This window comes from Colletotrichum gloeosporioides (assembly GCF_011800055.1).
Source record: "Colletotrichum gloeosporioides strain Lc1 chromosome Unknown consensus_65, whole genome shotgun sequence".
Lineage (NCBI taxonomy): Eukaryota > Fungi > Ascomycota > Sordariomycetes > Glomerellales > Glomerellaceae > Colletotrichum > Colletotrichum gloeosporioides.
Window position 1 is genome coordinate 1 of NW_025544710.1, and position 13,721 is coordinate 13,721.

At 38.3% G+C, this 13,721-nt stretch overlaps 2 protein-coding genes across 2 annotated transcripts; both read left to right on the forward strand.

The window, feature by feature from the left end:
* Positions 1 to 5,255: 5,255 nt before the first annotated feature.
* GCG54_00012257 (Pantothenate transporter liz1) lies at positions 5,256 to 6,901 on the forward strand (the record flags this gene model as incomplete). Its single annotated transcript, XM_045412138.1, has 4 exons — positions 5,256 to 5,507; positions 5,556 to 5,674; positions 5,728 to 5,779; positions 5,834 to 6,901. 4 exons carry the CDS (start codon positions 5,256 to 5,258, stop codon positions 6,899 to 6,901), a joined length of 1,491 nt encoding a protein of 496 aa, XP_045261173.1.
* Positions 6,902 to 7,887: 986 nt separating this feature from the next.
* GCG54_00012258 (uncharacterized protein) lies at positions 7,888 to 9,021 on the forward strand (the record flags this gene model as incomplete). Its single annotated transcript, XM_045412139.1, has 1 exon — positions 7,888 to 9,021. The coding sequence occupies one exon, from the start codon at positions 7,888 to 7,890 to the stop codon at positions 9,019 to 9,021; it is 1,134 nt and encodes a 377-aa protein (XP_045261174.1).
* Positions 9,022 to 13,721: the final 4,700 nt, after the last annotated feature.

Below are 13,721 nucleotides of genomic sequence, written 5' to 3' on the forward strand. Positions count from 1 at the left end.
CCCTATACTATATAGGCGTATATACTACGCCCCTGAATACGCTTATACCTATACTAATATTAATTAATATCTTTTTTTATTTAATAACTAGAGAAAAGTTTTTAGTTTTAATATTCTTTTTAGATCTTTCTTAAATAGGTATTAAATTCTCTATAATTATTTAGCTAAGAGATTTATAGATTTATACTTTTTTAGATAAAACCTCTAAAAGTATTAGAGGGTCTATATATATAAAGTAAGCTAGTATAATTAGACTTATACCTTTATTAATTATAGTACTTACTTCTTAAAGGAATATCTTAATTAATATAGTTTTATAAATAGTATTAATATAATTATAGATATCTATAAGGTTCTTTATATTAATAAGTAAAGCTTTCTACTCTTATTTAAGAAGCTAGTTCTCTTATATAATTATATTAAGATTAATTAGATTATCTCTTAATAGGATAAGTATAGGTTATAGAGGTTAAATTATATTTTAGTAATATTAAATTAGTAGAAAGCTATAGTTTATATATATATTATAATACTAAAGCTATACTCTTCTATTTTATAGTAGGTAATAGCTTATAGATAAAGTTAAAGGTTAATAGTTAGTAAAGTTTTTAGTACCTTTTTTATTACTAGAATACTTAATTCCTACTTATTTTTCCTATTTAGTATATATATAAAGAAGCTAGGAACTAACCCTTTAATACCTTTTAAACTAAGTATAAAGAGGGTAGTATTTATAAGATTTAAATTAGGGACTTTATAGACTACTAAAACTTTATCTATCTATAATAAACTATATAAGTTAATATTTAAGAATAAATAAGAGTAAGTAAACTTACTTTAATTAAGTTAATTATTAGAGAAATTAAAATTAAAATTAAATTAGTACTATAAGTTAAATAGAATAATAAGTCTTTAACTTATTATTTATAATAGTTAGAACTACTTATAATAAGGTAATTAGTTCTAGCTATAATAGTATAAAGTTATTTATAAATATATAATAGAGAGAGGATATTAATATTTTAGATCCTATTAAAGATTAAGTTAAAAAATATAGATTATTTATATAAACTTTAATTAATTAATTAACTATAATAAGGCTAAAATATATATAACTATTTAAGAATATAAGTAAAAGGGATCATTACTATACGTAAGAGGGGTGGTCGTAAAGGGTTTTAAGCCACTGGTCCCTGCGGACTTCCGTAATTTCCACCGTCCAAGTGCAAAGTTTAAAGCATGCTAGACGCTACATGGAGTTATATGTGCCGGAGCATGTGACTCAGCTAACCTTTCATGTTCATCAACTACGTCTGAAAGCATCATCAGATCCTCATCAAAATGGAGAAGCCAAACGTGAATGCTTCACGACTTAGGCTTGGCCTCACTGAATCAGGGCCGGCGTGTAACTCATGTAGAAGGTAAGTATTGCTCCTCTGAATATCTCGCTTGCATATGAAATAACTAACGGACCAAGACGGAAGTCAAAATGTCAGTTCACATTTTTTTGCTTGCATACGCCGTGATAGCTACTAAGCAATCTAAATTAGGTGACAAGTTAAGACCATCTTGCACCTTCTGCATAGCACAGGGGCAATCATGCGTTTACTCTCCACTCCGCAGGAAGCCAGGTCCCGCGATAGGATCAAAACATACTAGGGGCACGAAGGAGTTGGAACAACGCCTAGGTAGTGTACCCGATGGCCACAACCGTTTCACGGCTTGAGGCTGACGCCGATTTTCTGTTCCCCAGCTCGAGTAGAACAGTTTCTTAGACTTCCTCAGCCTCCGAGTGCATCTGGCCCACCCGCGGCTGTCTCCGAACAATCTCAGCCAGCGAGCATGGAGTGTGAGTTGAGGGCAAACCCCGCTCCTTTAACTGATACGCCATCGTGTATTCCACCCGCCATTACGTATTACGAACCGGTGTCTCCCAGCAGCATTCAACCAGTTCTCCGAGCTATCAAGTGGATCAATTGGACCGATGAAAGAAAGACTCTTAGCCCGAACAAGCATACACTTCAATCTATTTGTAGTCGTCGCTGCAAGCTGCCTTGGTATATTGGGGATGGGACTCTTTGGTCGGATAATGAGCACTCTTTGTGAGATGAGACCCGTACTACTTTCCCTACCGCGGCGCTGACTACTTTTGCCAGGATCTCTGCGTATTTCGAACATGTTACTCTGCCTCTCTCTATATTCTCCCCGACGCGATTCTATGCTCAATATGAGAATGGAAACATTCCGTCGTACTTGTTATACGCCATGTTTTCGCTTTCGAGCCGGTTCACAGAGGCACCAGAAGTTGTGCGTCTTGCGCAAAATGACTTGCCCGCTTTGGCTGAAAGATTTTATCGAACAGCTTCAGATGAATTGGACCATTTTGAAGAAAGCTACAGAGGGGTCGGTATGGCCGAGGTTCAGACTGCTTTTCTCTTGGCACATTACCAGTACACTTATCTGCCAGTCGGATCAGCCTCTTACCAGTATTCCAGGGCAGTGAGGTGGGCATACACCTGTGACCTACACCAGGTCGAAAAGCCTCGGCCAGGGGCTCGAAGAGATGGATCAGACTACACTGTTGACGATGAGGAGAAGAGATGTCTATGGTGGGCCTTGTGGGCCATGGACAGTTTCACCAGCCAGATGTCCTCGGTTCCTCCAAGCATTGAAGATGGAAGTTCAGGCACCTTACTGCCCTCTTGCCGATTGTCAGAACTCGCTATTGGTAACTTCCCGCCTCCTGCAACAAGGTCGTTGGACGACCATCGAGAGGAGAACTGGTACAACTCACGATCTGGAGAGACACCGGGAGTAAAAGCTCAGCTAGTCAGGCTATCATCGACGGCATTAGCGCGGGAAATGAGTTCTCTGATGAGACTGAGGCAGGCCAGGCCGACAATCGCCGTTAAAGAGCGGCTTGACCATCTTGAGAGGCAATGGTACTGCATGATATCCGGCCTATCTCCTGAGTTTCTGTCCCCTGAATATTGCGCAACTGATCAGGGCGTAGAGGGACATCGCCTGAGACTTGAAGCTTTACATCTGGTACACGTGTAAGTATGATCACATGGCCTTTTAGGTTCAAACTGAACATTTTGCGTCATATTAACATGATACTAGTACAGGCTTATTATCTGGAATACCACCGCTACGTCCATTAACAATGGAGCCCGGGATATGCTTCCATAGAAATGAAGCATCATACAACTATGAAACCCGATGGAGCAACAGCATATCCCACGCTCTTCACATTGTCTCACTTTACCGACATGGAAATTGGCCTTCTCAAGCATTTCTCGAAGGTGATGCAATCACCCTGTTCCCCATCCTGTGGACAGCAGCATCGTTTCTGTCCCTTGCACTCATGAGATCTGGACCGGTTGATGCCACGGAGAAAATAGTCTTGCTGGATGCATTGGACTCAGTCATGTTACACCTGACGCAGGCCTCGCGCCATTGGGGAATTGCTAGACTTTTCCTTTGTGAGTGGAGATTTTCAAATTATTCAGTTCCCATCGCTGACTAGCCACCTGCCCCAAGCCTCTCTGAAAGAGCTTCGAGGCTTAAGTTATTTCAGACTTGACATGAGTACCATTTTCCAGCTTGTTCTAGGGATTTACAGTCCCCTCAAACAGGATGCCGTGGAGCGCGAGGAGCCGAAGGGTTCTTTGGACTCAACTGTCGCAGAGGATGGTGTTTTCAGGGACGATCAGAATTCCGAAGGCAATACAACTCAGATGGAATCTGGGTGGACCGGAGAGGACATGTGCTCGTTCATCGACTGGTCTGGTGGGAACCCAAGCGATCAAGGCGGTGAATGGTGCGGTCCAGAAACCTCCTACGGCCTATAGTGGCTATGAGAAGAAATAATCGAGAATTAGGAAATGCATCCATGAGAGAGCAATTCTGATTTGAGTGATTTCCATAGTCAACCTTTGCGACGTTGTCCGTTCAAATCCAACAATCTACGTGAACTTATCTCCGATCACCGCTCTAGACCCCGCGATGGCGTGAAAAATCCTTGGGATGGCGACATTCTACCCCTCAAAACCCCACGATCACCTTTGCCCCAACTGGGGAAGATGGTGCACTCCAAAAGAGACATTGAGAACACGTACCCACTGTGCTCATCAACAAATATTGACTAGATACCATGTTATCTAACTTGTGCTTCGCGGTAACCCGTTTATAATGACGCAAGAACGACAGCCATTGATGTGATGAATGCCAAGAGGACAGGCCTTGACTTTTCGCAGTCACCAAAACCAACCTTTTTCATTGTCCAGACCAGCCGCCGACATCCGAAGCTAGTACTGCCCTATGAACTTTTCTTAGCCAAGAATGAGGTATTTGCCTGAATGGCTGGCTTTACATTGCGTGATCATGCACAGTATTTGTGTCACTGGGAGTCGTGGGGTGTGTGGAAGATTGCTTATTCAAATGGAAATATCCGATAACTAGTCGATTATTATTGGATATTTCCTTCGTGCCTCAGCAATTTGGAAGCTGATGACCACATGACCCAAGGCTATGTGTGTCCGTATATGCGTGACTTGAGGAATTACGACGTGTAATCAGCTAGTCGAGTATTATCCTTCCATCTGCTTGACTGCCGTATAATTATAATGGGTAAACATATGGGCCCCGGATGGCCTAGGCTAGAGAAACCTCTGTGGCTAATCTATAGGGTATTTGAAGGGGGCGCGAGTCTGGAGCAGCTCCTTCTCCACACCACCACAACTTCAACATCAAGATACCGCCACCGTTTCTCGAGCCCTTCATAGACTTTTGAATACTCATGCATGCGCATGCAATTTCAGCAAATAAGATCTCACCGATAATGAACAGAGGATCTCCGCAGGGTGAAATTGCTGGAAAGCTACCAGATAAATGCCAACCTTTGGTATGGTGTTCGGCCTCAGGATTGGGCATCTTAGTCGGACTTCAGCCGGTCTGCATCGGGTCTCGCCCGATCTCTGGGTTTCATCGGCTGCACATTCCCGCCAGAATATGATTCCAAGACTTTTGACGACTTACAAACCCTCCATTACGACAGAATCCTGCAGCGTTTTGTTGTACTCCACGTGGAGTACCGAATCTTGGCAAATAGAATGCTTTTGATATAACATCGCAGAGAATATGATTCCGGCCATGAGAAAGTCCGCTAATTGTCCTTGCGCAGACAATCAGCAAACCGGCACCCGATTAATCTATTTTACGGGGTTTCTTAAGGGCATTAACTACTTCTAGGTATGCCTCATTCCATCGCGGAAGTCCGGCCAGCCGATGCCGATGCCAAAACTTCAGCTTCTCAAAGCAACGACAAGGGCATCGTCGAGCCGGCGATCACTGAGGTCCTCCAAGAAGCACCGAAACGAACATGGAAATCTTATTTGTGGGACACCTTCGACAAGTCTCCGGAGGAACGTCGATTTCTCTTCAAGCTTGATGCGGTCTTGATGACATTGGCATCACTTGGTTACTTCATTAAGTATTTGGATCAGGTACTTGATGAAAGCCCGACGAAAATGAGCAGCGACTGAAACATTTAGGTCAACATCAACAATGCATTTGTGTCTGGAATGAAAGAGGATCTCAGCCTGTATGGGAATGAGCTCAACTATATGCAAGTTTGTTGGACGGTTGGATACGTGATAGGAGAGATTCCGAGGTGAGTCTGCCCCTTTTTGTGTCACTCAACACCCGTAATGACAGCCTCCCCAGCAACATGCTTCTCACCCGGATTCGCCCTCGAATCTGGATTCCAATTTGCGAGGTAGGAAACTAAGGTCCAATTGCACATTCAAACAGAAACTCATTGACATATCAGGTTACCTGGTCGGTTCTCACTATCTTACTCGCAAAATGCCAGACTTCAACTCAGATCTACGTCCTTCGCTTCTTCATTGGCCTTGCAGAATCCACCTTTTATCCAGGGATGCAATACATCATTGGCTCCTGGTACCGTAAAGACGAATTGGCCAAGCGTAGTTGCTTATTCCATGCAATGGGAAACGTTGGGTCAATGGTTTCCGGCTATCTTATGGCTGGTGCCCATAATCTTGACGGCGTGCATGGCTATCACGGCTGGCAGTGGCTGTTTATCACCAACACTATCGTGTCCCTCCCGATAGCCATTTCTGGATTCTTTTTCCTGCCTGACTTACCAGAAATCACGAAAGCCTGGTACTTTACCCCCGATGAAATCGTCCTAGCTCAAAAGCGTATGCAGCTGGAAGGACGCGCCCAGAGGGCCCCTTATACGAAGGCAAAGTTCGTCAAGATCTTTTCCAGTTGGCATATCTGGACTCTGGTCATTCTTTACATTGTCTTCAACAATGGCAACGGAGGAAACTCTCAGCCCGCGTTTCCCCTTTGGTTGAAGTCTGAGGGCTACAGTCTTCGCGAAGTCAATATCTATCCCACGATTACTGAGGTAGTCAGCATTATCACCACATTGATCTACGCATGGACCTCAGACAGTCTGTTCCGAGGAGCTCGCTGGCCAGCTATCGTCTTTTCAGGGCTGGTTAAAATCATCGCTTACGTTCCCTTGACAATTTGGAACGTGCCCAACAGCCTCAAATGGGCATGCTTCATTTTGTGTGGATTTGGAGGAGGTATCAGTGGCCTCACTTTCGCCTGGGCCCACGAAATCTGCAGCGATGATAACGAGGAAAGGGCTTTGGTTACGGGGGCCATGAACCAAATGGCGTACGTCTTTCAGGCATGGCTGCCATTGGTGATTTGGCAACAGGTTGAGGCCCCTGCATACCCCAAAGGCTACCCGAGCATGGTTGCCCTTTCAATCGTTTTGATCGGCATTGCCTTTGTCATTCGTTTCCTACACAAGCGGGAAATTCGTCTCAAAGGTGCACTTGGGTCGAATCCTGCTTGAAACCCGTATGCTGGGGGTTGGCTGTTCCTTCCCAGCTGGGGTTCACGTGAATAAGAGCAAGTTTCTCCCACATGAGTAGCAATCATTGCACAGAGACAGTTGAAAGTTAGCTTGGACATTACAATAACTACACATGAGTCACTCTCAAGCCGCGCAAATTGGTCCTCTCTCCCTTGTTGTTTTGGCCCGCTTTGACTTGCCGATGCCTGAGTCAACCCGACTGGGCCTGAAAAGAAAACTACTGCAACCAGCTGACAGGTCTCCACCCCGCCGTCCGCCGCTTCGGACGAATACCCCACACAATGCCAACCGCGACGCGAATTGGACGACGAGAAGGTTGATGATAGGGTTTTCTGAGCGGTACAATTGCGTATAAGCGTCGTCCACATTGCGGTTGACAGAAATGATATTTATGTTTGTCAAGGATGAGGGAGGTAAATGTCTCGGCCTTAAAATGAGTGTACCAACTTGGTATAGGAGGTTGACTGTCGAGTTCAGTCTCACTTCTAACCGTGATCCTAATACTAACAGTGCGCCGTGTGGTTGGCTAATAAACGAACAATGTGAAGTCTTCCTCGTCTTTATCTGTATGATTTACCAGGCGCCCAGAAGTCAATTGATGCGCGTGAAATGAAAGGCGCCAGTCTCTATGTCGTTAGTAGGACTAGTAAAGCAGAGATCGATCCATCATTGTCAGGGTTGTGCGATTAGCCAAGACTTAGGGATCATAATGAGTGGCAACTCAAATGCGAAAGCGAGCCCAAACGTCGTCTTCTCGGGTTCCGGAGCACAAACGCGAAGGGCGAAAGAACGCCGAAGACGCGACCGTGAAGTTGTCGTGAAGGTGCAACGCATCATAAATACAATAGACTCAATACGAGTCCTCATCTCAGTTGGACTCTTGGTATCTGCAGTCACAAGACAGACATCACACTTACTACTACTTTTCTACATCCCTAGCCACCGGCTTTGAAGCTTAGACCAACATGGCCTCTCCTACACCCACAAACTTTGCCATGAGGCTCACCGCATTCGGCGCGCCTCTGACGAAGGTCGAACTCCCCGTGCCCGAGGCTTCTGCGGGTACCGTCGTCGTGCGAAATCTTGCGACATCCCTCACGTCTTACATGCACCTCATCCTAGATGGCAAGCTGCCACAGCACAACTTGCAGCTCCCAGTCATTCCGAATCCGCCATGCGTGGGACGTATCCAAGCCGTGGGCCCGGACGCTGTACGCCTCAAGCCTGGCGATCTCGTGTACATCCAACCAATGGTACAGGCCCGCGACGATCCCTTCACCAAGATTGTTCAGGGTCACATCTGCGGCACGAGTGACGGGGCCTACAGGCTCTGGGAAGAGTGGAAGGAAGGTGCATTCCAGCAGTACACAAGAGTCCCTTTGGAGAACTGCATTCTGCTCAACGAGGACCGTCTATGTGGTGAGCTCGGCTACAGCCCAGCAGTGCTGCAATCCATTGCAAACTACGCCATCTCCGCTGGAGCTATCATTGAAGCTGCAAAGCTGAAGCCTGCCGAGACCATCATCATTGGCCCATCGTCTGGTATGTTCAGCGGCCTAGCCGTTGAAATAGCCTTGGCCGTGGGTGGAAACGTCATTGCCCTCGGGCGGAGCGAGAGCAAGCTCGCGGCAATGAAGCAGAAGATTGGTGGAGATCCGGGCCGTCTGAAGTACGTTGTGATGACGGGGGACAACGAAGCGGACTACGGAGCAATTATGCAAGCCACACCCGGTGGAGCCGGAGCTGAGGTGTACAATGACTGGACCCCCGAGGGCAACACCGGGGCATTCTACCTCTCAGCTGCGTCCCGCACGCTGAAGTTCAATGGTCGCATCGTCCTGAGCGGCGGAACGACAGCAGGGCTTGGAGGTTTAAGCTACATCTCGGCAGTTACCAGAGATCTGCAAATCCTTGGAAAGTGGGTTTGCAACCGTCAAACCGTGGAGCAGTTGATCGGCATGGTGACTTGTGGATTGCTGAGAATTGGCGTCGAAAGCGGTACTATAGTGAAGGAGTTTACGCTAGATCAGGTGATGGAAGCTGTGGAATACGCTCGGGAGAATGTCGCATGGAGACACTATACTGTTGTATGCCCATAGATTCATTAGCTTTTTAATGAGGTCAAGGCCTTTTTGTAAGCTAAGTAGATATGCTATGGTAAGGAGTTGAATGCAGTTTCTATTATAGTAAAGCGTGAGACTGTTGCTCTGAGACTGTCAGGAAACCATTGTGTGATGGGCTTAAGTCTTCCGCATTAGATACAACCCATCTGACTCTCCTGTGTCTAGACGATTAAGTTACCTGTGTAGTTATATAACTATTCCTCTTAAAGACAGTAGTAAAAGTAATGATGATGTTAGCAGCTGCAACAATAATCATAAAGTCAACGACAATAATAATAACGATGATGATAACTTCTCCTCCTTTATATTTTTCTTAGTACGTACTATTAGTGCGTTATACTAACCTATACTAATTATACTAATACTACTTATTTTCCTCCTTTTCTTTAGCTATAGTTGAAGATAAGGAAATAGCTAGTACTAAGCCTCTAGCTATACTAGTAATATAGTTCTAGCCTATCCTACTACTTATAGGGCTATAGCTACTAAACGCTACTACTCTTATAGACTTAAGCCCTTCTTAATAACTTCTTAGAGAGGTTTCACTATCTAAAACTAAGAGAAAATAGGCTATATAAAACTTATTACTAGATATCTTTAGAAGTATACTATTACTACTAGACTACTAGAAGGTAATATATAATATATCTATATAGGGATTAATAATAAACTAAGGCTAAACTCCTACTATATAGGGGTTAAGTAAAATTACTTACTTTTAAGATATATTTAACTATATTAGAATAGCTCTTATTAATAGCCTCTAAGTATATCTTATAGTACTAAAAGTAGAGGAATAATATTATAAAGTAGCTAAGTACTTTAAGAAGATCTTTATAATAGCTCTCTATTATAACTTCTATAGATAATAACTAGAATTTACTAGCTCTACTAATAACCTTACTATTAGGAATATTAGAATTAGAGGAAACTTAATTAACTTCTAGCTAAGAGTAACTTAGTATACTAACTATAGAAATAGTAGATAGGGTATTTAAGGCTTAATAGTAACTTATAGTATATAACTTAGTTAAAGCTAAGCTATAGCTTAAAATAGAGTTTAATAGCTTAAGAATATTAAATTTATAGATAATAGACTCTTTATTAGAATCCTAAAGGATATTAGATTTAGGAATATATACCTATTAATAGTCTATAAGGAGATTAAAGTGTACTATAAATTATAGAGTAGTAATATTATAAAGATAACTAGGATTTAGACTAGTTTTATACTTACCTTAAACTCTAATAGAACTTAATAGAGGATATTTAGTAGTAGCCTTAAGTTACTTAAACTACTTAGTATAAGTGCTATTAAATAACTTAAGATATAGATTATATATATAGTTTATAATATCCTAACTATAACCTCTAACTTTAGAGGAGAACTTATTAATATAAAGCTAATCCTTACTAATAAGGTCCTCTAGTAGTTAAAACTTAAGCTTATAAAGTATATAATAGTTACCTATACTAATAGATAAGTTTTATAAACCTAGATTATCACTTTTAAAAAGATACCTCTAGTTAAGTAGTTTACTCTATAAGATAGTAATTATACTATTAAGCTTAAATTAAAGATAAATATTAACTAATACTTAAAGTACTTTAACTAGTATAAGTTTAGATTATACTAAAAGAACTAATACTACTATAACTATAGTTTAGAAAGAGCGTATAAAGACTATTAACTCTTAACTTAATATACTAATTATAAAGGGGATTATAAGAGTACTAATAATAAGTACCTATTAAGGCTAAAGAGAGACTATAGTAAAATTATATATCCTATTAAGGCTTAGAGGAAAAATATTATCTAGAAAAATATAAAAGCTAAGAAAATTATAGAGGAAAATAATACTATAAGATACCTTATAAGATAAATATAATATATATTACTAACTAAGATATAGAGCTATAACTATTTTTTACTACTAATTAAAGAAGTAGAGTTTAATATCTTTAAAGTTTTAAGAGAAGATTACTCTAAAGGTAGTACTACCTCTACTCCTATAGAGCTTAAAACCTTAATTACCTCCTCACTAAATAAATAGAGGATTTATAGTCTTTTAAGTAAATATTACTAGATATTTAGATATATATAGCTTTATGCTATTATATAGGTATAAAGCTTATACTAACCTAATATTTATATAGGAGCTTTAAGTCTCTATATATATTAACCTTAATAAAGGACTAAATAAAACTTATATAATTACTAAATACTTACTATATAGCTTAAAACTCACTTAGATATGCTATAACGATTATCTATAAGTTCTTATATATATTAAAGATTTATACTAATATCTTAATATAACTTAAATCACACTTTAGCTATATTAGGATATAATAGGACTTACTATTAATAATATTCTTTACTTTAATATCTATAGAGATAGTAATAAACTATATATCTTAACTACACTTAAGTAATAAACCTTACTAGCTAAGTTATTTATAGTAGGAGATTTTAATACTATATACTTAGTATAGTAACTAGGTACTAAACTAAATATAGGAGTATTATAGTTCTAATACTAAATTAAATAATATAACCTTATAGTTATAAATAACCCTAAAAAGTAAATATATAATACTAGAAATATTCTTAACCTTATTATAATAAACCTATTATTAGTTAAAACGTAAGTATTAAGCTATTAGTATATAGGCTTAGATTACTATATACTTATCTTAGTAGTTTCTAGTATACTAAATCTTAATACTAAATTATAAGTAATTAATATACCTAAATACTACCTATTTAGAGATTATACTATATATTTTATAGAAGAGATTAAGGACCTTTTATAGGTCTTTAATTTATCCTTAGAAACTAAGGATAATCTTAATAAGCTTATAAAAGATATTCTTATAATTTTCTATATTATATTAGTAGTAGCTAGAAAGAAAAGAAACCTAAGGAATACTTCTATTTACTAGTAGAATAATAAATATTATAACCTTTAGAAGGATTATTACGTATTAAGAAAAAGGGATAGGTATTTAGAGGAAACTAAAGAACTTTAAAAGCTTTTTTATAAAGCTATCTATAAGGCTAAGATTATATAGTAAGCTAAAGTAATAGAGAGTATTAGGAATAATAAAGACCTCTTTAAGATTATAGGTTAAATAAAATATAGAACCTAATTTAAATCTCCTCTTCTATAGAATAGAGAAAACTATATCTATATACCTATTAAGAAAGTATACTTCTTATAGAGTAGACTTCTTAAGTATATTACTAAGTATATTAAGGTTAACCTTAATATATTAGTAGTACTATAATAAGTTATTCTTTAGGATAATACTATCCTATAAGAAGAGGTTTAATCTATTATACTTAAGGTAAGTAATACTATATTAGGAGTTAATAGAATTATAATAATAATACTTTAGGTGGTATAACTATACCTATAATACGCTATTACTATACTTTACTAGTAGTATATAGAGATTAGGTATCACCTTAAAATCTTTTATAATATTAAAGTAATAATAATACTAAAAGTTAGTAGAGATACTAATACCTTAAAAGGCTAGTGCCTAATTTTACTACTATTAATAATTAATAAGGGTTTAGAGAGACTTTAAGTAAGAAGAATAGCTAATACTATAGTTTAATATAGGGTTTTATACCTATAGGTTATAGGAGTATTACTAAAGAGATCTAGAATAAATATAGTTAGCTTATTTATATATAATATTAAGGTAGTAATAGATAGATAACTTATATATATCCTAATTACTATAGATATTTAGAGCACTTTTAACTTAGTAGTTTATATTTATCTCTATTTATATATAAGGGAATAAAGCTAGTTACTAAATCTAGTTAGATAGGTTAAGTCTTTTATAACTTAAAAATAAGCTAAGGTATGCTTTAAGGGCTATATTATAGAGATAGAGCTACTTAAATATAAACTACTATAAGGCTTACCTACCTCTCTTATTCTTTACTTTATCTATATAGCCTTAATTTATAAAATTAGGCCTTAGGAGTATAGATTTAGTTATATAGATAACTATAGAATCCTCTATATAGGGAAAACCTTAGAGAAAAGCTATAACACTATATAAGAACTACTAAACTAAACTATAGCTTTTAGAGAGTAGTATAAAATATATTTTAACCCTATTAAAATAGAGGTATAATATTTCTCTTAATAAAGGGAGGATTATAAACTTATAATTACTTATAGGGAGCATATAATTACTTTAAAACCTACTATAAGATAGTTTAAGGTTTAGCTTAATAGTAAACTAAGCTTTAAGTATTATATTAAAGAGAAGGTAAATATAATATAAGCTACTACTAACTATATTAAAAGTTTAAATAAGGTTTATATTAATATACTACTTTATGCTATAAGAAAGGCGATATATATAGTAGCTATCCCTAAAGCTTTATTTAGCTTAGAAATATAGTACCTTAAACTAAATAAGCTTATAGTAAAATAGAAGAATAGGATATAGCCTAGAGTATAATATAGCTTATAAGACTAAGTTAATAAACTTTAAATAGCGCTTAACACTATTATAAGAGGATATATACTAGCTTAGAAAACTATACTAATTCCTATACTTATATGAGAATTTAGTATACTACTAATAGAATACCTCCTTAATTTAGCTTAATAGAGATACTTCTTAAGACTTAGAACTTTAGATAA